The sequence below is a fragment of the Solanum verrucosum genome, unplaced genomic scaffold, assembly GCF_900185275.1.
Source record: "Solanum verrucosum unplaced genomic scaffold, falcon-dt-bn FXZP01000050.1, whole genome shotgun sequence".
NCBI lineage: Eukaryota > Viridiplantae > Streptophyta > Magnoliopsida > Solanales > Solanaceae > Solanum > Solanum verrucosum.
Window position 1 is genome coordinate 1,371,968 of NW_026020020.1, and position 25,941 is coordinate 1,397,908.

Consider the following 25,941-nt stretch of genomic DNA (forward strand, 5'->3'; position numbering starts at 1 on the left):
TGTTATAACTAATTCTACACTTGTTTTTCGAGAGAAGCAAACAATGTAATAATCAGTTATAACAAGTAAGTAATCGAAAGGGACTTACTTTCAAGAGCATGTTATAGCTCAAGTACATTTTCTGGTTCTTTAATATTACTATTTTGACGATTAAATTGTATAACCGAGAGGAGTGCGATTAATTGTTCAACTTCAATAATAATATTTAAATATAATCGTAAGAAATATTTATTATTTTCATGAGAAATAGAAATTAAGGAATAAAGAATTTACTTTATATAGACATATCAAGTGAAGTCAGGATCCCAACACATTTTAACAAATTGTGAAAAAAATAATAAAAAAAAATAAATAAATAATATATATTCTTACTTTCTTCTTTACATATTATTAATTTGTAATTCACCATTCAACTAGTTTCGATTTACTCAAATAGTGATCAAAACAAGAAATGTATGTAGAATAGATAAATCAATCTCTGTGGGTTTGACATCTTTCTATACTACTATTTGACAAAGTGCGAGTTAAAAATATATACGCTAGAGACTCGTCACTACTCTATGATGATTTAAGCTTGGATTAGTAACTTAATTGTGTTTTTCCATAGATAATGATATGTTCATAAATATGACTATTTCGTTGGAATTTTACTTAGCACCAAGAGGATATTGAGATGAAATCTCTCTCGTTAATAGAGGTCGGGTATCTAGTAACAATCTTCTTGTCCCTAACTACGTGTCTTGTAGGATTTGTCTTAGAATGACATAGCAAGTGGATCCACCTAATCTAGAAATTTAAGGTTCTTGCCTTGGCAAGTAAGGACATCTCTATTTGGTGTGGGAGCAAGACACCAAATTCCACGTTATAGCACATATGGTCTATGTCGGTTAACGGTAAGTATTCCACAAAATGATCTATGTTTTCTCTAAAGGTTTTATGAAACTTTCATGATGATTTTTAAGATGCATTGACTATGTTAATGTGTTCTAATTTCTATGTTTTAGTTTGGTCATGTATATCATGCTTTTTTTCATGTCCCCTTATGATCATATTTTACGTTCTTATGTGTATCCCTCATACTAATGCATACTCATGCCTTCATTATTTAATAATGTAGGGTTCAACGCTTCCTCTGCTCTCACTCGTGGCTAGATACAGATTGCTACATATTGTTTGATTGGTGAGTCCTCATACTTCGAGGGCACGACATGAAGACTTTACTTGTTGATGTCATTTACTTTTGATACTTGTACATGATGTATGGGTTACATCCTAACCATTCTATTGATGTTTAGATAGGCTTGTCGGACTATGAGTAGACTTTCGCTTTTATGTAAAACTTTTTCATGATATGTGATTTTCTAATTTTACCTATTATGTAGTATTGTGTGTATGTCAAGTGACTTGTATAGAGCCTCTCAGGGTCTTGTATGCCATGTCACGTCTAGGGTGTACTTTGGATCGTGACAAAATCATACACCCGTAGACGGATCAAGTTGCATGGTGATATTCACTTATTTAGGGGACCAACCACTTAGGTGAACTTACTTACCAATCTTGCATGCTACACACTAGAAAATGTTACTGATATCTGGTCTTACTAAGTTACGAATTTATAGGGATCATGAAACCCTAATTTCTTCTTTTATTGATTCAAAAAACGTGAACTTGATATTTTGTTGCTTACTACTTGTGACGACTATAAAATTACTTTTGTTACAGAAATCCCCCTATCGGATATAATACGACTAAGAGCACAAATAATAGCAATTTATCTAAGTCCAAATCATATTTGTTGTGGGATCGACCCTAATCTTTGTTAGGTTCTATATTTGAACAACTGTTGCTTTATACTTATTTTGGGAGGTGCAATTTGAACGTATCTAAATGTAATAATATAACTCAACCACATAGTTCATAGTATATATAACCCAACAGTAGTATCACTTTATGAATTGTTATTGTTTAGATGATATGTACTAACTTACTTCAAAAATGGCATTTCAATGTACTAAATCTCCCGATATGCGTGAGATTCGAGAAAAGATCAAACAATATATTTTTTATCTATGTGCTAAATAACCTATTTTGAGTAAATTATTATACATTTGAAGAGTCGAATATCTATTTCATGTGAGATATGAGTTGAGTAACTAAAGATGAGTCATATTCTTCTTATTATTTTTATTCTCTATTTGCAATTTAGACAAAAGATTCCTATAAATTATACGTCACTCTTCTATTTTTGTGGCAAAGGAAAGATTGTCACTTCTTATATATGGATAATGGATTAATATTAATAAGATTAGATACTTGGGTGAACCTATTTGCATATTAAATTAAACAAATTGATTATATATATTATACTGTAAAATTTGACTAGATGGAAGGGATAACTCAACTATAGATGTGCAAGATATTTTTTAAAAATTGGATTTATGAATGAATTTTTGTTATAATTCAGTGAAATATGATGTTTCGCTCTTTAACTAATTTAACTGTTAATATTTGTGAAATCTTAGAATATGACATTACGAAGACCTCTATCACGTCTTAGATATTACGAGGACAATTAAGAATAGAAAAAACCAAATAAGTCACCGTTTAATCTAAAATTATGTTTAAAGTATAATAAACTTTCTCAGGGGTGCATAGATATTGAGAATTGAGAAACATGATGAAAACACGTGTTTCAAATCACTAATTACAAACTACGACCTAGATCACAATCATAATACCCTTCAACGAATCACAACCGTAATTATATTTGATTTTCACGTTAACAACATGTCTTCATATAGTTTTTGGAGTCAAAGAGTGAACTAATGCCTAATGTTGCATTTATTACTATCATTATTACCGAACTCTACACTTTTCATCATAAGTGAACTAATGCTTTAGTATTAAAAGAATTTGTGGACACTGTCAAAACTCAGAATGAAAGCAGCGAGAACCACCATTAATGGTGGATTCTAGAACCTACTGAGCTCAAGATTACGAGAGAGATAATTGAGAAGGCACATTTCTCATTTCTGAATTATGAAAACTGAATTAGAACTAGACTGAAAACTGGAAAATATCTAACAACTAGGACAGTTGGCTAACGGAAAGCTAACTAACTACAAAAGTTGCTAACTAACTAACTCTGTGAAAGTAACACTGTTTAAACTAACTAACTAATTATGCATAAACTTATTAATCTCAACACCCCCCCTCAAGTTGGAGGTGAGGTGAACACTGCCAACTTGTCCATCATAGTAGAGTGTTTGATTCATGTGAGAGCCTTCATAAGGATGTCGGCCAATTGATCACCAGTGCTGATGTGATGCAATGAAATTAAACCTTCTTGAAGCTTGGATCTAACAAAATGGCAATCGACCTCTATGTGTTTGGTTCTCTCATGAAAAACTGGATTCCTGGCTATGTGGAGTGCAGCCTGACTGTCACAATATACTGGGAAAGGACCAATTGGAGGAACAGTCAACTCAGTGAACAATCGTTGTATCCAAACCAATTCTCCAACAACCTTTCGTAATGATCTGTACTCAGCTTCTGCAGAGAATAATGAAATGGTTTCCTGTTTCTTAGATTTCCAGCTGATGGGACTACTTCCCGGCAAGACAATGTAACCACTCACAGATTTTCTAGAGTCAGGGCATGATGCCCAGTCGGAGTCACAAAAGGCTTGAACCACAAAATCAGGAGAAGATGGCATGAAGTTGCCCAAGGTGGGATCATTTTTTAGATACCTCAACATGTGAAAAGCAGCTCGAAGATGAGGTTCCCTAGGATCTTGCATATATTGACTCAAATGTTGAACTCCATAGGCAATATCAAGTCTGGTATGTGTGAGGAAATTCAGCTTTCCAACCAACTTTCTATATAAGGTAGGATCACTTAATGCTCTGCCCTCATGAGCCTTAAGCTTAACATTAGGATCTAAGGGAGAAGCCATGGGAGTTAGTTTATCACAACGAAAGTCCTTGAGAAGGTCATGTACAAATTTTCTTTAAGATATAATGACTCCATCATCCTTATATAATATTTCCAAACCCAAGAAATAGTGTAGTCTCCCAAGGTCTTTGATCTTGAACTGATCATGGAGAAAACTTTTGAGATGGACAATTTCTTTAGAATCAGTTCCTGTAAGTATAATATCATCTACATAGACACCTAGAAAAATAGTAGAAGAACCCTTTTTCCTATAGAACAATGAATAATCATATAGTGAGTGAGTGTAACCCCTTGAATTCAAAGTTGTGGTCAACTTTTCATACCATTGTCTGCTTGCTTGTTTCAGACCATATAATGGCTTGTTGAGCTTACAAACCAGCCCTGTATGTGTCACAGCAAGACCTGGAGGGACATCTATGTATACTTTCTCATGCAGATTTCCATGGAGAAAAGCATTATTAGCATCAAGCTGGTAAATATTCCACTGTTTCTTTGCAGCAACAACAATCAAAGCTCTTACAGTTGTCATTTTAACAACTGGTGAGAATGTTTATGTATAGTCTATGCCAAGGTGCTGAGTATACCCTTTAACCACTAACCTTGCTTTGTATCTTTCCACACTACCATCTGCCTTGTGTTTGGTTTTATAAACCCATCTACAACCAATAGCTTTCTTACCAATAGGCAAAGGCATAAGGGACCAAGTGTTATTATCATGCAAAGCAGCAAATTCCTGAGTCATAGTTGTTTGCCAGGCAGGATCAAGAGAAGCCTCTTCATAACTAGATGGCTCACAATCATGAGCAATATTTAAAGCAAAGACTTGACTATTATGATCCAATTTTGCATGAGATATATGATGGTTGAGAGAAAAACAAGCAGTTAATGTGGTAGGAGTTGTTGGAGTGTGATTGTCTGTGGGTTGTGAAACAGGTATAGAGTGAACATAGTCTGACAAGTATGTGGGCAATTTGTGAGTCCTATGAGACTTCCTGGTTGTTATATCAGGTTGGTGAACTTGTTGGGGAGTTGTTGTTGAGGTGTTGCTAGGAGAAGGATGATGTTGTGGACTAGAAGGATCATGAGGTAAAATAGGATTTGTGTCACTTGATGTCTCATGATCACACTGGACAATAGGATCCAATGATGAACCAGAAGTGGGATATGCAGACTGATCAATAAAACAGTGATGATGGAAAGGAAAAGAAGGGAAGAGAGTAGGATCTTTAGTCACTGCAAAGGGAAAAATTATTTCATGAAAGATTACATCTCTGTAGACATACAACCTTTTAGTGGCTAGACTAATGACCTTGTATCCTTTCATACCAAATGGATATCCTACAAAAACGTATGGAGATGCTCTAGGTTCAAATTTAGATCTTTGGGTTTTAGGGATAGTTGGGTAGCACAAACAACCAAAAATTCTTAAGTGTGAGTAAAAAGGCTTCAGCCCATACAACACTTCATATGGACATTTGTTATTTAGAGGTACAGAAGGGAGTCTATTAATTATATAGGTAGCAGTTAGAATGCATTCTCCCCAGTATTTTGTAGGGAGTTTGGACTGAAAAAGAAGTGCCCTAGCTATTTCAAGAATGTATTTTTGTTTCCTTTCCACCACACCATTTTGTTGAAGTGTGTATGGACAAGACTTTTGGTGAATAATACCTTTGGACTGAAAAAAATTGGATGGACTCAGTATTGGTGAATTCAAGCCCATTATCTGATCTAATTACTTTGATGGTAGTTTTGAATTGGTTTTCAACCATAATTGTGAAGGTTTTAACAACATGTAGGGCATTGCTTTTATGACTGAGTAGTTGTGTCCAAGTGGACCTACTGAAGTCATCTATCAGGGTAAGAAAGAATCTAAAGTGTGGATGTTTGGTATGGCCCCCATAAATCAACATGGACTAAGTCAAAAATAGCAGTGCTATTATGAGTGCTCTGTTGAAAAGGTAGTCTAGTCTGCCTTGCCATGGGATAGATGGGGCAAAAGAAAGGTTGTTTGGATGAGAAAACCACAGGTATTGAGGATATACTCTTCATTTTAACAAAAGGAACATGACCAAGTCTGTAATGGCACAACAAGTCTATATCATCACCAGTGGTAACAACATTGCTATCAACAGAAATAGTATTGTCTTTATTGTCAGATGAACTGTTTATTACATTTTGATGAGGTAAACAGGAATGAGAATTACATTGACAATGCAACCTATTAGTTTTATGAAGTGAAAGACATGTAGTAGGATTTTCAGATGAAGTGGAATGTTTGCTCTTTTGCAGATAGTCTAAGCAAAGGAGATACAGACCATCATGAGCTTTACCAATTTCCAGAGGCCTCTTCAGTGAAGGGGCCTGCAAGAGACAAGATGTGTTAGAGAAGGAAACAACACATTTAAGATGTAGAGCTAGGGAATTGATTGAAATCAAGTGTTGTACTTGAAAGAGGGAATGACTAAGACATTGTACAGTGTGATCTGTGAAGTTAGTCGCACATTTCCAACCTCTGTGACCTTTACCTTATAGCCATTAGGTAATCTAACTAACATTGGTTCAGGTAATGGCAAAATATTGGTGAGATGAAGTTTGTTAAATGTCATATGGTGTGATGCACCTGAGTCTAAGATCCACAAGTCAGTTTTGGCTTTGTAACATTCACATGAAAGTTTGTCAAAAACTATAAAAGAAGTGCATGCAATGATACCTGCAAAGTTCACAGCAGGATTTGTTGTCTGCATGCTGCCTGAATTTTCTGGCTGAAATTGCTGAAGTAGGTAGACAAGTTGTCCATACTGCTCCTTTGAGATGCCAATGTCCTGATTGGTGATTTGACCCCAGAGCCACATCATTGTTCCATAGTAGAGTCACATGACAGCCCTACAGAATTAGTTGTCACACATTTCCCTTTGTTATTGTTTCTGTATGCCTGATTGAAACCAAAATTCTTATATTGTTGTTGTCTTTGGAATTGATTATAACCTTGCTGTCCATGAGACTGAGATTTCTGAGATCGATTGTTGTTCTATGGATATCCATGTAACTGATAACACTTCTCCTTAATGTGGCCTGGTCTCTTGCAGTGGTCACAGAATGGTCTTCCTCTATGATTTGGAGAAGAAGAGGAGTAATTTGTTTGGAAATTTTGACCTTTTGAAGTACCTGAAATATTAGCAACTAAAGAGCATCCTGAGGTCCCTGAAGAGCTAGCAGCAAGAGAGTTGGATTCAACAAACAATTGGTTGTTTGATTTAAACTCTCTTTGTTTTTCTTCCTGTATTAATAGGGCAAAAGCTTGTGCCACAAATGGTAGTGGATTCATCATCAAAATGTTACCTTTGATTATTGTGTAAACCTCATTAAGACCCATAAGAAATTGAATCAATCGTCTATCCTGTTCAACCTTGTGCATGACATCATTTGTTCCACAATTACATGCACAACTGCAGTGGTTTTTGATGCATAAGCTACTCAATTCTTCCCAAATTTTCTTCATCTTGGTGTAATAAGTTGTGACATCCAAAACTCCCTGAATGAGATCATTGATCTCTTTCTGAATTTGATACAACTAGGCACCATTGGTTTGATCATAACGATCCTCCAAATCAGTCCACAATTCTAAAGCACTGTCCATGTATGCTACACTATCAACAATTTCTCTATTCAAAGACTTTAGGATCCAAGATGTAACCATATTGTCACACCTCTCCCATTGTTTATAGTCTGGGTCTGTAGAAAGTGGTTTCTTAGAATCTCCATTGATGAAACCCAATTTATTCTTTACTGACAGAGATCTGATGATGCCTCTTCTCCAGGATCTATAACCAATTCCATCGAAAACGACTGGTACACGAGGTGCACCTGGATTATCTGATGGATGTAGGTATAAAACACTTCCTATTTCAATTCCCTTAGTTGCTTCTAGATTAGTGACTTCTACCATTATAATGCAGCAGAATCAATCCACAGAAATTGAGAAGAGAATGTGTAGGAAAGTAAAAGAAGATTGAAGAACAGTTGAAAGAAAGGAAACATGTAACCTGAAACGAACTGAGAACTGAAAGATCTTCACGAGAAGGACGAAGATAAGCAGGGTTGATCGATCCCTTGCTCTGATATCATGTCAAAACTCAAAATGAAAGCAACAAGAACCACCATTAATGGTGGATTCTAGAACCTACTGAGCTCAAGATTAAGAGAGAGCTAATTGAGAAGGCACATTTCTCATTTCTGAATTATGAAAACTGAACTAGAACTAGATACAGTGAGTTGTATATATACAGACTGAAAACTGGAAAATATCTAACAACTAGGACAGCTGGCTAACGGAAAGCTAACTAACTACAAAAGTTGTTAACTAACTAACTCTGTGAAAGTAACACTGTTTAAACTAACTAACTAATTATGCATAAACTTATTAATCTCAACAGACATAGTAGAGGGAGACAAAAAATTGTAGAAATTGTTGTTTCGTCGTTTGTGTAGGTTCATGATTACAATTACTCAGAAGATATCAGTGTGAAGGTCCATGGATCTAACATACTACCTGTAACACTCCGAAAATCTCTAAGCTAAGATTCAAATCATTCCTCATATGTGTATAAGATTGTACCGGGTGATTTTTAATTGTGCATAGGTGTTAAGGTCAATTCTTTAGCATGGAAAGAGATTTGAAGATGAATTAAGGTCATAAGAATCCTCTAACATAAGATTACGTTGAAAGCTTCTTTATCAATTGAGTTTCGTATTTTATTTAGGTAAACTCCAAGCGATCATATCTCTTAGAATATGAAGATTAGGTGTCACATAACATATCAAATTAAAGGTCTATGAGTATTCTTTTGCAATGCCATCAAGTTTGCGTCTGTCGGAGTTCGGAGTAAATAGTAATGATCATTTTCTTACATGGCATAGTGCAGTTACGTTTTGACCGATGAAAAATTACTAAAAAGGTGTTTTGTCTTTATACCCCTATGAAAATCCTAAAACGAATTTCTTAACTCCCATAAAGTCCTAAACAATCAGATTTCTATCTCTTAATTTCCCCTCCTTTTCTCTCTCAAACCCCAAGGCAAAACTCTAAGCATAAGACTTCCAAAGCAAGATTCTTTAAAAAAAAAAATCAAGATTCTTCTTCAAGGCAAGTCCTTATCAAAGAATTCCTAACTCAAATTTCTTCTTATAATCATGAATCATTAATAAAAATCTTAACCCACGACTATAGGATTTTCAAGAAACTAATTCAAGAATCTCAAAAATTGATTTTTTGATCGTTCTCCTTCAAGTTAGGATTCTTTTTCAAGATGCATGGAGCATTTAAGGTATGTAAGATTATCATATATAGTGAGGAAATTAGTTCTTCCTCATGCCCTACATCTACAATTTTAGTTAGTAAGATCAAAGCTAGGGCTTTTAATCTTTATCATATCATTGATTCTTGATTTTATCATCAAAATCGGTATACTTCATGTCATCAATGATGACGTGAATGTTGATTCATGGTTCATGCTTATTATACCACATGAGTCTCTTTTTAGCCAACGCTATTTGAAAATCTAGTCCTAATATTTCTTATTCATTATTTTCATGAAAGAAGTAAATTTATGATTTTCAAGAAAGTATTATTATCTTTAATTTCAAGTGCGTTATCTTATGAAAGAGTTCAAGAAATTATATTTAGCTTCAAGTTTAGCAATTCTACCAAATTTTTTCATTCCATGCATGTGAAAACCTCATCAATGAGTCTCCCTTCACCCATTGAGTCCCAAAGAAAATCCAATTTCTTCAAGTTATGATTTCTCCAAAACTAGGAACTAGGGTTTCTATGATTTTCATGGGTTCTTATTGAAATTCAACTTCCTCTTCATGATTAGTTTTCATTTTGCATGATTTTGATTATAATTCTTATGTTGTCAAGGATATTCATGAACCCATAGTAGGCAAGTATTTTATGACTCAAAATTATGTTATTTAAGATGTATGTCTCAAAATATCAGATTTCATGAATTATGATGCTTTTAGATAAAGTATATCTCAGTAAATTTTTAAATATCAGGATTTAGATGCTTTTAGATAAAGTATCTGTCACTCCCCGAGCATACACTTTGGGTGTGGCCGGCACTCGAGAACCATTGCTGGCCCCAAGTGAACCCTTGATCTTGCTTACTACTCAGCAGAAGACTTTACTCAACAAAGATAAACTCATGAAATAAGCTTAGAATGTTGTAAAGAAAACATTCAACTGTCCAATGAGGCAACTCAAGTGTCAAATATCAAAACAACTGAAATGAACAAGACTATTGAACTAATAATGTCTAACCATCTATGAAGCCTCTAAATACTAAGAGGAATGTCGGGACAAGACCCCCGATCATCCTAACAAAACTGGAATGACAAACAATGATAAAAAGGATCCTCTAGAAGCAAGGAGGCTCACCAACCACTCTGAAGCTTAACTGAATCAACGAAGCATTGGATGCTGATCCTGGTTACCTGTATCTGCATCATAAAAGATACACGTCAAATGACGTTAGTACATGAAATGTACGAGTATGCCAGGGGAATTCTAAAACAAGACATAAGCTTGAAAATGGAACTGAAGAAACTTACCTCTTCTCAACTCAACTCTTTTCAATATAAAGCAGAAATAAACATGCAGTATAAAGAAAAGCTTTAAAACATGTAGATAACAACTCAGTGTATTGAAAAAACACAATAGTAACTTAGTTTTGTATATGAAAATACAAGTAACTCTGTGGGAGATTCTCTAACCGACAACCATCACTATGAGCTATGTGATGATACAACGTCTTGCCTCATACTGCCAAGGTCGTCCTATACTTTCCCGGGGTATAGAACCTACTACTAAGTGGATCCACTAGTCTATGCTAAAAGCATTAATGAATCATCTAAAAAGTATGACATTTTTTACCCATGTTGGCTACACTGTTTATGGAGACTTTGAGTTATCTGAACTCGTCCCCATATCGTTACTCAATACTACTCCCAAAATGTAACTAGCTCATAAGTTTAAAAACATAACTTCTCTATGGTTTGAGATTATTACTCAAAATCTTTCTCTTAAAAGAGATGATACTCAAAAACTAGCTCAAAAGCTCTTTTAGAAATTAATGTTTCCTCTCTTGTTTAGATGTGAAAACATTTACTCTTGGGAATACTTAGTTCCCATATATCATTTTAAAGAAAATAAACTCACTCTACTCTTCTCAACTCTGTGTTCAAGTCATTTAAAACAAGTTGTAAAAAAATTGCAAACGACCTCTTAAAATGACTCGAAGAACTCTCAAGACTTGACTCTCAACTCTACCTTGAATTTGGATTATAGATTCAAGGTTATGATTCATGTTTATGAATGATTTCTAGATGTTTAGAAGTTGTTTAGAGTAGTTAGAATTAATAGGGAGTGAAGGTACACTTTAGGAGAACTTAGAAGAGTAAAACAATAGGAAAAAGGTGGGGGCAGATGTCCCGAGCTCACTACTGGCGCGGGGCACCAGCCCCCAAAGTTCAGAGACTGGATTCTGGCGCACTGTTGGCGCGCTGCCCCAGCCCTCCCCAGGTCAACCTGACGAATTTTTCAACTCGTTTTCTGATCTCAATATCGATTCTTTTTCTCAATTTCTCTTTAGATTCAGTTACCCAATACATGAACACAAGAATCTACCCAAAACAACTCTTAAAATTGATAGATTATCTCAAGAACTCATCAATCCCATCCTAATTCAAGAACAAAAGTAAATTCAAGAACACTAATAAAAAACATCAAACCTTCAACTTTTTAGGACGAAATTACGCTAAAATTAACATGATTGGTGCGTAGATGAACGAACCCAATGCTATGTGAACTCACATACCTCTTTAGGGATCAACCCTTGGCGAAACGATTCTCGATTCCGCAAGAAACTTCCAAGAACGCCTTGAATTTTCTCCTTTCTCCTCTTCTTAAACTATTCTCAAAAACCTAGGCGTATTTTGGTTTGGGAAAACTGAACCAAATCAGTTTAGACCCCTAATTAATTACTAAAAATGAATTAACTTGATTGGGTAAGGAAAAGACCAAAATACCCCTCTTAAATCCGAGTAACTTTTCTTAATTGAACAGCCCAACTTCAAACAATCATATCTCCCTCATACGAGCTCTAAAATTAGCAAATTCAGTGGCGTTGGAAAGAGGATTCCAAGACCTTTCATTTGATATCTTATATGCTACATAACTCATCTTGTACTGAAAGTTATGACCATTTGAATTTGACCCAAAAGTCATATCATAAGCTTAACTTGCAAAATTTCAGATTTTGCTATTTCCAATTTAGTTCTTTCAAATACCGAGGTGTTACAATATCTTTATAATTATGTTCAGTTATTATGATTTACGAGCTACTCAGTATTTATCAGTTATTAGTATGATTTAATAGTATCAGAGTACACTGTTTTAAGATTTATACATGTTTTCGTTGGGAGAATACTTAACACCAAGTGAGATTTTAGGATGAAGATTTTCGCTTAGCGTCCGTGGACCTTTAGTAGAAATTTCTAAGTCCCAGAACTACGTGACACCGTATGATTAGTCTTTATGAACTTTAGCTAGTGGATCCATCTTAGCTCAGATATAATGATCCCTACCTTGGCAAGTTAACTCTCTTTTTTTAGTGTAGGAGTAATTTACTGAACTCCATGTAGTAGCTCACATGGATTCTGTCGTTTTTAGTATCTCCCACAGTTTAGTCTTTTAGATTATTATTTTGACCTTGAATTCAGTTATTTTAGTTTCAGTATCTATTAGGTGCATGTTTTACTACTTGGTCATTGCATTAGTTCATGTGTTTCAGTTTCATATTCAGTTTAGCATCTCCAATTCATCTTGTCCAGCTTTATATATTATCATGCATATCTCACATACAAAGTACTGATTGCATACCTCTTTAACTACTTCATGTGATGTAAATTCAGGTCTCAGTCGGATCGCAGCTTCAAGTCAGCAGATGATTAGTTCTCTTATTTCAAACACTCAAGTCAGATTGTAGTTCTAGTATTTCATTTCTAATTCACATGTATTAATTAAGTGGATAAGGAATCATGTTCGAGCTGAAGGCAGAGGCTTCATAGAGAGTCAGTAACAATTGTTGTATTTAATGTATTTCATTCCTGATTCTCTTTAGATTACATTTGTTGTAAACAAGACTTTGTTCAGGAATATATTGAACTAGTGTTCTATAATTATGATTCCACTCAGTCATTTTAGTTCGTTTATATGGTCATATTTGCTTGCTTATAACTATGCCAGTATCAAAGGTTAGCTTGAAGTCACTGTGACTCTAAGCACCGTGTTACTACTAAGGATAGTTTCGGGTTGTGTCATGACCTTGCACCAAAGAAAACTAAAGTAGTTGGAGCATAAAGGGGGTGTTTGGATTGAAACTTCTAAAGTAGTTTATAACCTAAAAGTTAAAAGCCACAAACGAGTGTTTGAATTGACTTTTATTTTAAGTAACTTTAGACTTTTAAGCTCTTCTTAGTTCTAAAAGTGCTTGAAAAACATAATAAGCGTTGTTAAGCACTTTTTAGGCTGAATAAGTAAAAAAAGGAGCCAATGACCAAAAATTGGGTGTTCCCACTTCTGTTTGGATGAACTTATAAAAATTAACTTATAATTGACAAAAAAAATCATAAGTAAAGGATACCCTACTTTTGATTTTTGACTTGTTCAATTTTATTTTTGGCTAAAAGTGAGTGCTTAAAAACACTTTTTAACTTTTTCAAAAACCTCCAAAACTAAAGAAGTGTTTAAAAATAAAAAACACCTAAAAATAAGCTAATTCAAATGGACCCGCTTGAATTAGGAGGTATTAATCAAAATAGTCCATGGATTAAAATTTAGTCCAACAAAAACATTGTTTGGTTACTTTATTTAACCTAATCCATGGATTAGTTATACTTCATACAAGGTCTTATTTTATCCCTAGAAAAGGGTGGGATAACTAATCCAAGGTTTAACAATCCTTGGATAAGACCCCCAAATGACTAAACTATCCTCAAATATTTTTTCCTAATTATTTTTTTGTAATTTAATGTTCATTTTTTTTTATTTATACGAGAATATTTATAAATATTCTTTTAAATTCTCCAAATTTGTTCCATGTAATTTGATGATTTCACAAACTAATATTTTTTTCTCCGTGTTTGATTTGTTATATTAGATTGATTTTTTTCGTTTTTTTTTTAAATGTAGTTCGTCCATTGACCACTTGAACTATTTTTTTTTTTTAAAAAAATAAGCTTCGTGTATTTGAACAATTTAAGTGGCCTTAAATCTATGTTAAGTTTAATGTATATTTGACCAACAAAAAATTAGAAATATACCGTGCTATCAATGATGTCTATAGTGACATATCACACCTCAATAATAATAATAATTTATTTTTTTTATATTTTAGTATTTAACTTGACTAGTTAAATGAAATATAAAATCTCATAATAACTCAAGAGTATAATAGGAAATAAACTTTTTTCTAGAGTTTTAAACCAAACATAAGATTAGATGAGAAACAATGAACCAAACACTTGATAAAAACTAATCATTGCATTACTAAACTCTACATTACTAATCTCTGCATTACTAATTCATGCGTTAGTAATCCCTGCATTATACATCTTTGTACCAAACGACTCCTTATAGCTTTAATCTTATAAGCCACTTTAGAAAAGCCAATTCAACCACTCTTAAGTTGGGACTATCCAACTTTTGGATTTTAGTTTATTTTTATAATTTTTCCACCTAAAAAAAATACTTAAAAATATCTTTTGTCTTTTCCAAAAACATTCAAAAACAAAAGTCTTAAAAGCCAAAAACTACTGAAATAAGTGAATCCAAACTCAAGTACCTTTGTGATTTTTGTAATTTGTTTTGTGAACTTGCTTCGTACTTAAAATGCTTTTTTTTTTTTTCTAAAAAAGGAGCCAGTTGGTTATGTTTATGGAAAAATTTTATGGTGGTTGAGGGTCAAGTATGAGGTGGCATACAAAAGTTGTGTGAGGCCCCTTTTATAATTTGACAAATGGATTTCTGGGTCCCATTTTCAGAAAAAAGGGCCAAAGTTCCTTCTCTCTCTTACTTTTTAACTTTTTCCTATTATTTAACTTTTCAACTTCTTGTATTTTTTACCATTATTTCAAATTTTACTATTTTCCTTACCTTTAAATAATTTAAAAGTGTGAAATTTAGCCTAATTCATCATACTCCTAACATTTAGTATTATTTTTCAATCCTATATTAATTATCTAAATTACTAAAAATAATTATTAAAATTGTTTATCAATTAACAAAATTAAACTATAATTTTTTTTCATTACTCTAACAATTAATTATTTTTGAAATTATAAACAAAATTTGTAAAATTGTAAAAAAAATAATATAAAGAGTAAATTAATAAATATCATTTTTATTAATAATTTCTTAAAGAAAGTGTAAAAAAGTAAAATAACTAATACGAAAACAAAAGGAGTATAAACTTAATTTTTTTCTTCTCAATTATTTCATAATTTTCTAATTTCATAAACACTTAAATGTATCAAATATTCTCCAACAAGAAAATATAATAGAAAGACCATCAGTAATCCTGACAAATAATTACATAAGTTTTTGTTACTATTTTCATGTAATCCAAATTCGAAAATCATCCATAAACTCCTACATACATACATACATACTTTAAAAATATTCTTTTATTATTATATTAACATGATAAGAATTGCAACTTATAGTGTTTGTTAAAAAATATAACCTTCTCACTAAGTTGCAATTCAGCCAAAAAATATTATTAGTTGCAATTCTTATCATGTAATATAATAAAAAATATATTTTATAGTTTGAATTTTGAGAGAAAAAACAATAAATTAATAGAGAGAGTAAATTGAAAAAAATCAATTAATTATATTTTGATTTTGTTGATTTACAAATAATTTTAAATAACTAATTATTTTTGTTCTTTAAATAATACAATTGATTTTGTACGAGGTTAAGAACACAAGTCTTAGTTTAGCTTTTTAAAAATACATAATTATTTTACTTTAAATCTAAATTAATATTAATATATTTATTTATATTTGATTTTTAACAAATGAATATTATGAATTAAATTAAAAATAATAATAATAAAATTACTAATTTTAGGACATTACTATTGTTTATTGAAGAATTGGAGAAATAATGCGAAAAAGAGATAATGAAATATTAATTTTAGGATATTATTATTTTTATTGTGTAATGAAATATATTTAATTTTTTACAAAATTACAAAGTACTCTACATAGAGGTAAATAAAAGGTGGAGTGGAGGAGTGAGAAGAGAAATGAAAAAGTTATTTTGGGTAAATTACAATTTTGTTTATAATTTTAAAAATAATTAATTCAAATCATATTTTCTATATATCATTTATAAAATATATTATTTTTTTTAAAAACATTTTATGAAATTAAGACATGGGATTTTAAAATACTAATTTTTTGTAGTTTCACTTTCTTCAATTCCTTAAAACTTTTCCAAAAAAATAAATTTAAATTTTTCGACACACCAACTTGGTTTTTTCTCAAATAAATGATGGCGCAAAAGATGATATTGTTTCTCGATTAACTAGAGGTTTTGAGTATGAAAAATTCTTGGTAAATAGTATATCACTTCGAACAATGCTCTACACAATGCAAATCTTAAATTGTCGCGTTTTAATTCATATACTAAATTTCAAATTAAAAAAAAAAAAAAAAACATCATACAAAAATAAAATAAAATAAAATTATGTTAAGAGTTAACAAGTAGTAGAAAAAAATGCAAGAAAGAAGGTTAAAAATAGATGAGAAAAGGAAATGAAAGAAAGTGACATGTGGTCCCAGAACATACACTTGGCAGCCAAACAACCCCTCACACAACTGACAGTACTTGCGCCTCGCGCAGGATAAAATTTTTCATGTTTATGTACTTGTCATTTTATTTCTCGAGAAATAGAAACAAATTCTGAAGCAATTTACATTATGATGTTTCTCACTTTTGAGATATTTTTACCATTTTCAGAAATAACATTACAATTTTGATTTTTTATTTTTACCATCTTCAAGAGCGAAATTGAATTAATGTTGAGGTTATATTAAATTAGGAAAAATTATGTAATTACATGACTTAAAATAATATAATTTTTAAAATTTTCAATCATTTAAATTAATTATAAAAATCTCTTTTTCCTTCTCTCTCTTAACATTCAGATACTCTACTTCTATTAGATACATTATAACTTTGTTTGTATACAATGTATCTGGTACAAATATTATTGTTGATACATAACCCAATTATTTCAAATCTAAATCAGTATGAATTTGATTTATAGTTATGCATCTGATACATAACTTATATATCTGATACTCCCTTTCTCCCTTTTTACTTGGTACACCTAATAAGAAAATATTGATTGCTCTAGTGAGTTTATCATTTTATCCCTATTAATTGATAAGATTACAAATATCCTTACTCACTACATTTTTCAAAAAATATTAACTTAAAGTTAATAAATTGAGGGTATAATAAGTAAAAAAAAATTGTCATTTCTTAATTTGTCAAAAATGACAAATAAAAAGAATAAATTGAACAGGTAAAAGGGGATAATGGGAGTAAATAACTAAAGTATCATTTGATATGTGTTAGACGAATGAACAATTTATCCACAAGTTTTAAAAAATTCAAAATTATTATAATTTGAGAAATTTTTAAGATATGATTTAATTAGGGGCCATTTGGTTATGGGATAAACACAAAGCTAATACATGAATAACTATCATTATTCATATATAAATTTTATACCAGGTTCAGTTTGCAAATAGGATAAAGTTATTCACGTATTAGTTTTATACAATGTTTGGTTGGTAAGTTTTCGAATGTTTAGTTGTCATTTTATTTCTCAAGAATTTTGAAACAAATTTTGAAGCAATTTACATTATGATATTTCTCACTTTTGAGATATTTTTACCATTTTCAGAATGGCATTAAAAATATTTTTTTCTTTCTCTCTTAACATTTGGATACATAACTCTACTTTTATCAGATATATTATAACTTTATTTATCTTGTATAAATATTATTAATAATAAATAACCCCAATTATTTCAAAACTAAATCAATATGAATCTGGTTAAGAGTTATGCATACATAAATTGTATATATGATACTCCCTTTGTCCCTTTTTACTTGTCAAATTTTGATTTGGTACACCTATTAAAAAAATATGGCCAAAGTCATCTCCGACCCCTCAAAGTTGTCCTCATTATTCATTTAGACACATCAACTACACCTAGTACCTATTGAACACCTCTACCACCCCAAATTTGAACCGTCTAAGCATTTTTTGCCTACATGGCAAATCGTTTGTGATTCACGCAAATTGGACGCATGAATTGTTTTTTCTCCCATTTTTTACCCTGCATTTAAGACATCCAACGTTAAAATTTTAACTTGGATATTTTAACACTAAAATCCCCAATTCTTCTTCCCCCAAATCCATTTTAGAACTCTTATCCCCAATTCTCTCTTCTTTCTCTAAATATCCAACGTTTCTCTCTTCTAAATCAATTGTGTTTTATCAAATGTCGCAAAGTTCAGTGAATATCGAGGAAGTCGATGTATGTAAGTGTGGTTATTATTGTCGACTGAAAACTTCGAGGACTCCATTGAACCCAGGTCGTAGATTTTTTGGATGCAAAGCATCAAAGGTTTGTAATTATTCGAACAAAAACTATTGTTATTGTATTATTTGAAAAATCAACATTTTTGTATATTTATTATTGTTATGTGGTTTGTAGGAAAATGGTGGATGTGGCTATTTTAGATGGATTGATCCGTCACTTGAAAATGTTGATGAATCATCCTTAATGAATAGATTCATAGATGGTCATAATCCGATTGATCGACTAAAGAGAAAAGTGAAAGAGCTTGAAGAAGAAAGGGATTCTTTGAATTTTCAATTGAATGAAAATGAAGAGAAGCTGATGGTATTGAACAAGAAGCTCAAGGAAGTTAAACTCCAAAGGGATTGGGAAAATGTCAAATTTAACCGAGTTGTGATTGTTTTTCTTTGTCTGCTAACTATAAAATGGTTCTTTAATATTGTGTAGTTCATAGTAGTTCAAAATTGTAGTACTTAATTGTTTAGTTTTGCAGTAGTTAGGAGGCTATTTCACGTAATTAGTGTTGTACTTAATTGGTCTGTTAAGTTAATATTTTGTATCAAATTGGAAGTTTGAATGTGAATTGATCGGTGTCTTTTTTGTAACTTCCAGTGTGAATTGATCAGTTTCTCTTTTATAACTTGCCTCTGTTTTCTAACTTGCCATGTGTTCTGAAATTAGTTCTGGGATCGACTTGCCCTGTGTAGTTGTTGTTCAAAAACTGAGCTAATAACACAAATGCATGGCTGGAAAATACATAACACAAAGTCATGGTTGAAAAATACATAAGACAAATGCATTGAGAGGTAATAAAAAACCATTGTCTTGCATGGTTCAAAAATACATAGTCTTGTTAACACAAAGGCATGGTTCAAAAAGACATTACACGAGTGTTCAAAATAAACTAAAGAGTAGCTTGTTGAAGACCCTTTTAACATGGGCCAAAATCATAACAACTTTCCAAATGAACTACTTCCAATTTTTCCTGTTTGCTTTCATTTGATGCAACTGTGCGGTGCCGACTGCATCTTTTCCCTTCCATTTTAGGCCACGAGGTTTAAAGCCAATATCTATATAGGTTGGTGAAGAACTCTTCAATTTTGTTGGCCCATGTAGAATCTTCTCACTTGATGTACCAGGCTATAATATAAGAAAGAAAGTGTAAGATAAGGTAAGATCATAATGTGCCTATCAGAATATACACCAAAATAGAGTAAACGTACATTAAATACTTGGGCTTCAGTTGTAGGATTAGAGTAAACACCAAAACCAGTTGCAGGCCTTCTGTTACCTCCAGTAGCAACAACAAATGAGGCAGAACTGTATGGTCTCTTGTGACCTGATAAAGGTGACAATTGACTAGAAGAACTATCACTTTCAGTAACAAATGGGGTCCCTCTTGCATTAGCTTTTTTTCTTCCTAATCCTCTTCCAGTCCTAACTTGAACCCTATTTTGAGGAGGTCTTGGCACAAATTCTGTGTCAGCACAAATTGAACTTGGTTGACTTGATTGTGTAGTTGCATATGTGGTTCTGAAAGTAGAATGTGATGGACCTCCCATTGTAGACTATATAGCATAAATAAGGATGTATGAATAACTTGTAGATCAACCAGAAAATGTAAATGAATTATTAAATCTAATCTTACTGTTGTTTGAGTAGTTCTTGGCACAACAGTAGTATCAGCACAAACAGAACTTTGTTGACTTGATTGTGTTCTAACCTATTGAACAAAAATAAGTAGATATGAATAACTTATATAATGAAAATTAATGCAAATGAATATGTAAATCAAATCTTACTCCTGTTTGAGAACAACTTTGTTGGCTTGAATTTCCTTGACTTGTAGGTTGAGAAGTGCTCCCCCTCCCATACTGTGTCACCACAAAATAAAATATATGATTATAATATATATAAACTTTAAGTAATTTACAAATGTGAATATGAAGTATTACTTACTTTTGCACACACAGCTTTGTTATGACCAATTTTCTTGCATATAGAACATGTCATCTTTACTCCTTTTCTTGAAAGTTTCTCCCATTTTTTTGGCTCATCCTTACTCTTTCTTCTCTTCTTGCCAGGTCTGCCTGGCATTTTTCTTGGTTTTGAAGGCTCTATTGATGGATTTGTAGTTTCAGGCCACATCCTCATATTGGGAATAGGTTGGATAAAATGGTTGTAAGCCTTGAGAAATGTTTCTTTCTTATACCAGTGCTCTACATGTTGATCAGGATCTTGATTCAAGTAATAATAAACACAAATAACATGAGGGCAAGGAATACCTCTCAACATCCACAACCTACAGTCACAATGTTTCTTCTCCAAGTCAACAACAAATGAATATTCCCCCTCACTAATCTCAAAACCATTCAACCCATTCCATTGAACATTACAATTATTTGAATACTCCTTGTTTCTTTCTAGTATTGCCCTTGCCATAGGTGAAATGTCTGATATCCATGTTTCAGCAAATTTGATCATGTCTATATGTCTGTTCATCATTTTATGCCTAATATCCTCTAACATGTTAATAATTGATTTATGTCTAGCAGCTAAGTCCAGGAATTTAAAGTCTCACACATGTTATTTTCTACAACATCACACTTAGAGTGAGTTTGGAAAAAAGCCCTAGACCAATTTCTGGGATCATAATGTAGCAAGTCCTCGGTTATTTCCTTCTTACCTAGCTTGGACATTGCATGAACTTCTTCTCCAAACTTGACTTCAAAGAAGGCCTTTGAGCATCTCCAAAACTGTTTCCTTCTTTCTTCTCCTTTCTAGTTCACATGCCAGTTACTCCATATATGTCTAGCACACATCCTTTTCTCAACATTTGGTAACAACTCTTACAAGACAAGAATAAGTCCCTAACAAAAAATATGTACAGAATAAGTAATTGAAGTAGTAAAGATCAAATTAAACTAAAATATAAAAAAATGTATAATCAATACCTTTTGCATATCTGACATTACAGTCAAACCTTCACCAGTTCCCAAGTTTAGATCAACAATTAAATACCTTATGAACCAGCTCCAACTATGTTTTGTTTCTGTATCCACAACTGCCCAGGCAATTAGATACATTTGATTGTTCCCATTCTTTCCAACAACTAATAGCTCACCCTTACAAGCTCCCTTGAGAAAACAACCATCAAATTCAATTGTATTCCTACACCCCTCCAACCATCCTTGCTTAAATGCATGAAAGCACACATAAAAATACACAAAAAGGTTCTTTCCTGGTTCAGTTTCCTTATCAAATTTTACCCAACAGGAGCTTCCAGGATTGGTTTGTTTGATCATATCTGCATAGTCACATAATTTGACAAATTTCACTTTCCAATCACCCATGTCTTCCTTCATAATCCTCTATTTACCCCTGTAACAAAGAGTCTTACCAACATAAAGACCCAATGTCTTTCTAACCAAATCTTGAATTTTCATCCTTATGTATGGTTGAGATACAATTCTGTCCTTAAACTTTCTAGCAATTAATTTTGAATTACACAACTTGTTCCTGTTTAATGGAATACACTTGTGAACAGGATGATAGTTCTTCACAATGAAGTCACCCGAGTCCTTGTCAATGGAAGCATATAACAACCATTTACAATTAGCATTTTTGCACTTCACCCTCACTCTATGTTTTTCATTAGGTCTTAGCTTTATCTGCCTCCTGTACTCTACATCATAATCTGCCACTGTTTTCCTGAACTGATTTGCACCCTCAAAGACCATTCCAAGCTCAAATTTTGAAACTTCACAATCTTCATCATACCTAACTTTTTTGCTTCTCCTTCTAGCAGGTATATCTACTCCCTTAACAGCATCCACACTAGTTGTTCACCACTATCATCACTCCAACAATTAGGCTATCAATATAATCCTCATCTCCACCTAATTTTCCTACATATTTGTCAGTTTTATTCATATTTGTCAATTTTATCCTCAAAGCCTCTATCTATACCACCAGCCTCTCCAACTAGTATTTCTTCAAATTCAGTAGCCTTTTTTCTCTGTTTTTGTTTCTTTTTTCTTGTCTAAAAGCTCTTAACTCCTCATCAATATCTAAACCATCTTCTGAAGGTATATCTAGATCTGAATCACTACTCAAGAAATCAGATTCACCTTCTCCACCTAGGTTATCATCCACACCCTATCCACCTAGGTTGTCATCCACATCCTCTTCACCAATGTTAACATCAACACCCTCACTACCAAGGTTAACAACCTCACCTTCTCCACTTAGGTCAACAACCTCACCTTCTCCACCTAAGTTAACAGCCTCACCCTCTTCACCAAGGTCAACATCAACACCTTCACCACCAACATTAGTTAGATAGCCTCTAGGTCCCTCAGTGTCAAGTAAGGGTTCATCTAATACATGACAGACAAATACTTCAAAAGTGTCCTCATGTTTTAAGTCTTTAATTAGGTGTAGGAGATGTTGGTCAGTTGTAATTAGGACCCATTTTTTATTCAATAAATCCTTCACATAAAAGCCTCCAACAGTTTCATACCCCAATTCTTTAGTATAATACAATAGTTTCAAAATGGAAAAGTGGTCCTTAATAATATACCTGAGTGCAGGCACACAGTTTCCAACATAAGTAGGGACAAATATCTCAGATAAGATTCCACCATGGTAAATCTTTGTAAATATAATCTCCTCCATGGTCAATTGTTAGCCCTACAAAATATCAAACAAACCCTAGCTTAAGATAACAAAATATACTCATATAACCCATACAACAACTAAAAAACAAAGCTTTAAAGCATATTTTCTGGGTAATAGTAAAGAAGGGACAGAATATTCGCAAAAATCACAAACCCTATATTTTACAAAACCCTAGCCTTTTGGAATTCATTTACCAAAGCATGTAAAAATCATTAACAATCCTAACTTACACAAGGAAATCTTCAAGATTGTAACACGAACAAGACGAATCCAACTTCAATCTGGAGGAAATCGCGAAGATGGAGAGCTTCAATTTGGAAGAAATCGCGAAGAGAGAGAGAGAGAAGTGTTCTGTCAATTTTAACGATTTAGGAATCTTCCCCAATTAAGACATTTACAAATACACGTCGGATACACGTGGTAGTTGTTAAATGGTCATTCTATACACGTCGGATACACGTGGGGAGCTTAAATACACGCGCCACACAACTTATTAAAAGTGATAAAAAAATGCTTAGACGGTTCAAATCTGGGGTGGTAGAGGTGTTCAATAGGTACTAGGTGTAGTTGAGGTGTCTAAATGAATAATGAGGACAACTTTGAGGGGCCGGAGATGACTTTGGCCAAAAAATATTGATTGCTATAATGAGTTTACCATTTTACCCCTATTAATAGGATTCTAAATATCTTTACTACTATTAATTTGATATTTATAAATTAAGGGTATAATAATTAAAAAAAATGATTTTTTTTTAATTTATCAAAAATAACAAAGAAAAATGATAAGTAAAAAGCGACGCGAAAATACATTACTTGCATCAGACGAATATAAGCAATATATGGGTGAGTTGTAAGAAAGAAAAATTAGTAGTAGTATATATACTACTAATAGTTTAGAAAACCGTCAAAATATGATGTAATTAGTGGGTGCGTCAGCAGAGACATGCCTTTTAGTATCTGTTTTTGTTAGATTAGATAGAAGTAGTAGTAGAAGTAGTAGCAGCAAGTTGAAAACAAAAAAGAATAGCACAGTGATCTAGAACTTGTCAGACGAAATCCTGTAAATTAGCATAGCGTGTAAGGCGGGACTTTTCGAAACTTTCCCCCCTAAAAATATCTCTCCCTCCACCCACAGTTTTTTCACTCTTCTTACCAAAACCCTAACCCCCCCAATACATACTAATCAGGTTTGAGAAAAAAGGATAGGTAGGTACTACTTACTCCTTTTTTTCTTTTGGGGAGCCAAAACGTCGATTTCAGAAAAAAGGGAGGATTGTATTGTAGTTAGTAGTACAAGGGATTTTGAGAAACTGCGATTTGGGTATTATGGAGGAAAGTATTGAAAAGAAGGTAAAGTTTGATTCTTTCGAGGAAACTATTGTGAAGAAGGACGATATTCAGGTAAAGTTTCAATCTTTGGAGGAAACTACTGTTGAGAAGAAGGGGGATATTCAGGTAAAGTTTCAATCTTTGGAGGATCTTAAAGTAGAAGAAGAGATGGTTTTGACTGAGGTTGTTAAACCAAAAAAGAAAAGGGGGAGACCACCAAACAAAAATAAGGGAAAACAAAAATTGGAGGAATCTGCAGGAAAAGAGACTTGTATTAAGAAAAGCAGGAATCTTGGTAGGAAAAAGAATGATGTCAATGAAAAAAAAGACGAAATTGATAGCAAGAGAGAAGAGGAAAAGATTGATTCTGATACAGTGAGTACTACTCATAGGCCAATGAGGTCGTCATGTAAAAAAGCTATTGAGAAGTTAAGTGAATATACTCAACAAATGAATGAATGGGATGCAGAAGACCGTAGTACTAGTAAGAAAAGAAGGGGTCAAGGCAGGAAGAGTGGCGTGAAAACAGAAGAAGAGAATGTTGATAGTGGTGAGAAAATTGCAAGTAAAAAACGTGGAATAATGAGTTCGAAAGAGAATGGTGGAGATTCTGATACTAGAGAGGAGGAGGGTAATGGGAGTAAAAAACATAGGGCTGAGGAAGAAGACAAAGTCGAAGGATCAGAACCTGGAAGGCAAAGCAAAGATAATGCATCAAATCCCCGTGCTAGAAAGAGGAAGGATGAGAATGTAAAAAAATCTTGCTTTATTTGAAAATTTTATCATTTAATTTGTTCTTTACTAACCCCAAACGATCTTCATTCTGAAATTCAAAACATGGGCAGGGTAATGAGATTGTATCAAATATGTGTCATCAGTGCCAGAGGAATGACAAAGGAAGGGTTGTTCGCTGCACCAGCTGTAAAACAAAGCGATACTGCATTCCTTGCATAACCACATGGTACTGGAAACTTTTACTTGGTTGTGTTTGTTTGTCCGAATAACTTATATGAGATTTTAATTGTAAGTTGGACTTGTAAAGACATAATACTCTGCTTCTTGTGGCTTTATTTGAGCAGTTTGTCTCTTGATGATATGTTTATATTGTCACAACTGATATGATGCAAAGCATGATGAACATTTTAACAACTCGAAGCATTATATGTTCAATCAATTTTGTTTAATATTGTCAACTTCAACACAAGTTATCATTCAATCATGTAGTTTTTCTCATGAGTGCATTTCCCTTTA

General features: G+C 32.9%; 3 protein-coding genes across 3 annotated transcripts in view; 1 reads left to right on the forward strand and 2 right to left on the reverse strand.

Moving 5' to 3' along the window:
• The window catches only part of LOC125821071 (tetraspanin-6), a 1,176,838-nt gene that overhangs the window by 886,894 nt on the left and 264,003 nt on the right, over positions 1–25,941 (reverse strand). The window lies entirely within an intron of this gene.
• LOC125821057 (uncharacterized) lies at positions 21,531–22,421 on the reverse strand. The gene is made up of 3 exons (XM_049500477.1): positions 22,082–22,421; positions 21,636–21,988; positions 21,531–21,551 (listed from the first exon to the last, which is right to left on the reverse strand). The coding sequence occupies exons 1-3, from the start codon at positions 22,419–22,421 to the stop codon at positions 21,531–21,533; spliced, it is 714 nt and encodes a 237-aa protein (XP_049356434.1).
• The window catches only part of LOC125821058 (lysine-specific demethylase JMJ25-like), a 41,807-nt gene continuing 40,553 nt past the window's right edge, over positions 24,688–25,941 (forward strand). The window contains exons 1-2 of the mRNA XM_049500478.1: positions 24,688–25,440; positions 25,536–25,651. Of these exons, the coding sequence (XP_049356435.1) occupies positions 24,688–25,440; positions 25,536–25,651 (869 nt within the window). The remainder of the gene's footprint in view (positions 25,441–25,535; positions 25,652–25,941) is intronic.

Coding starts and splice junctions, on each gene's coding strand:
- LOC125821057 (XM_049500477.1), bottom strand. CDS start 22,421: ATGGTCTTTGAGGGTGCAAATCAGTTCAGGAAAACAGTGGCAGATTAT. Junction 21,989..22,081: donor GACATTGGGTCTTTATGTTG/GTAAGACTCTTT, acceptor GTGACTATGCAG/ATATGATCAAACAAACCAAT. Junction 21,552..21,635: donor TAATGTCAGATATGCAAAAG/GTATTGATTATA, acceptor ATTTTTTGTTAG/GGACTTATTCTTGTCTTGTA.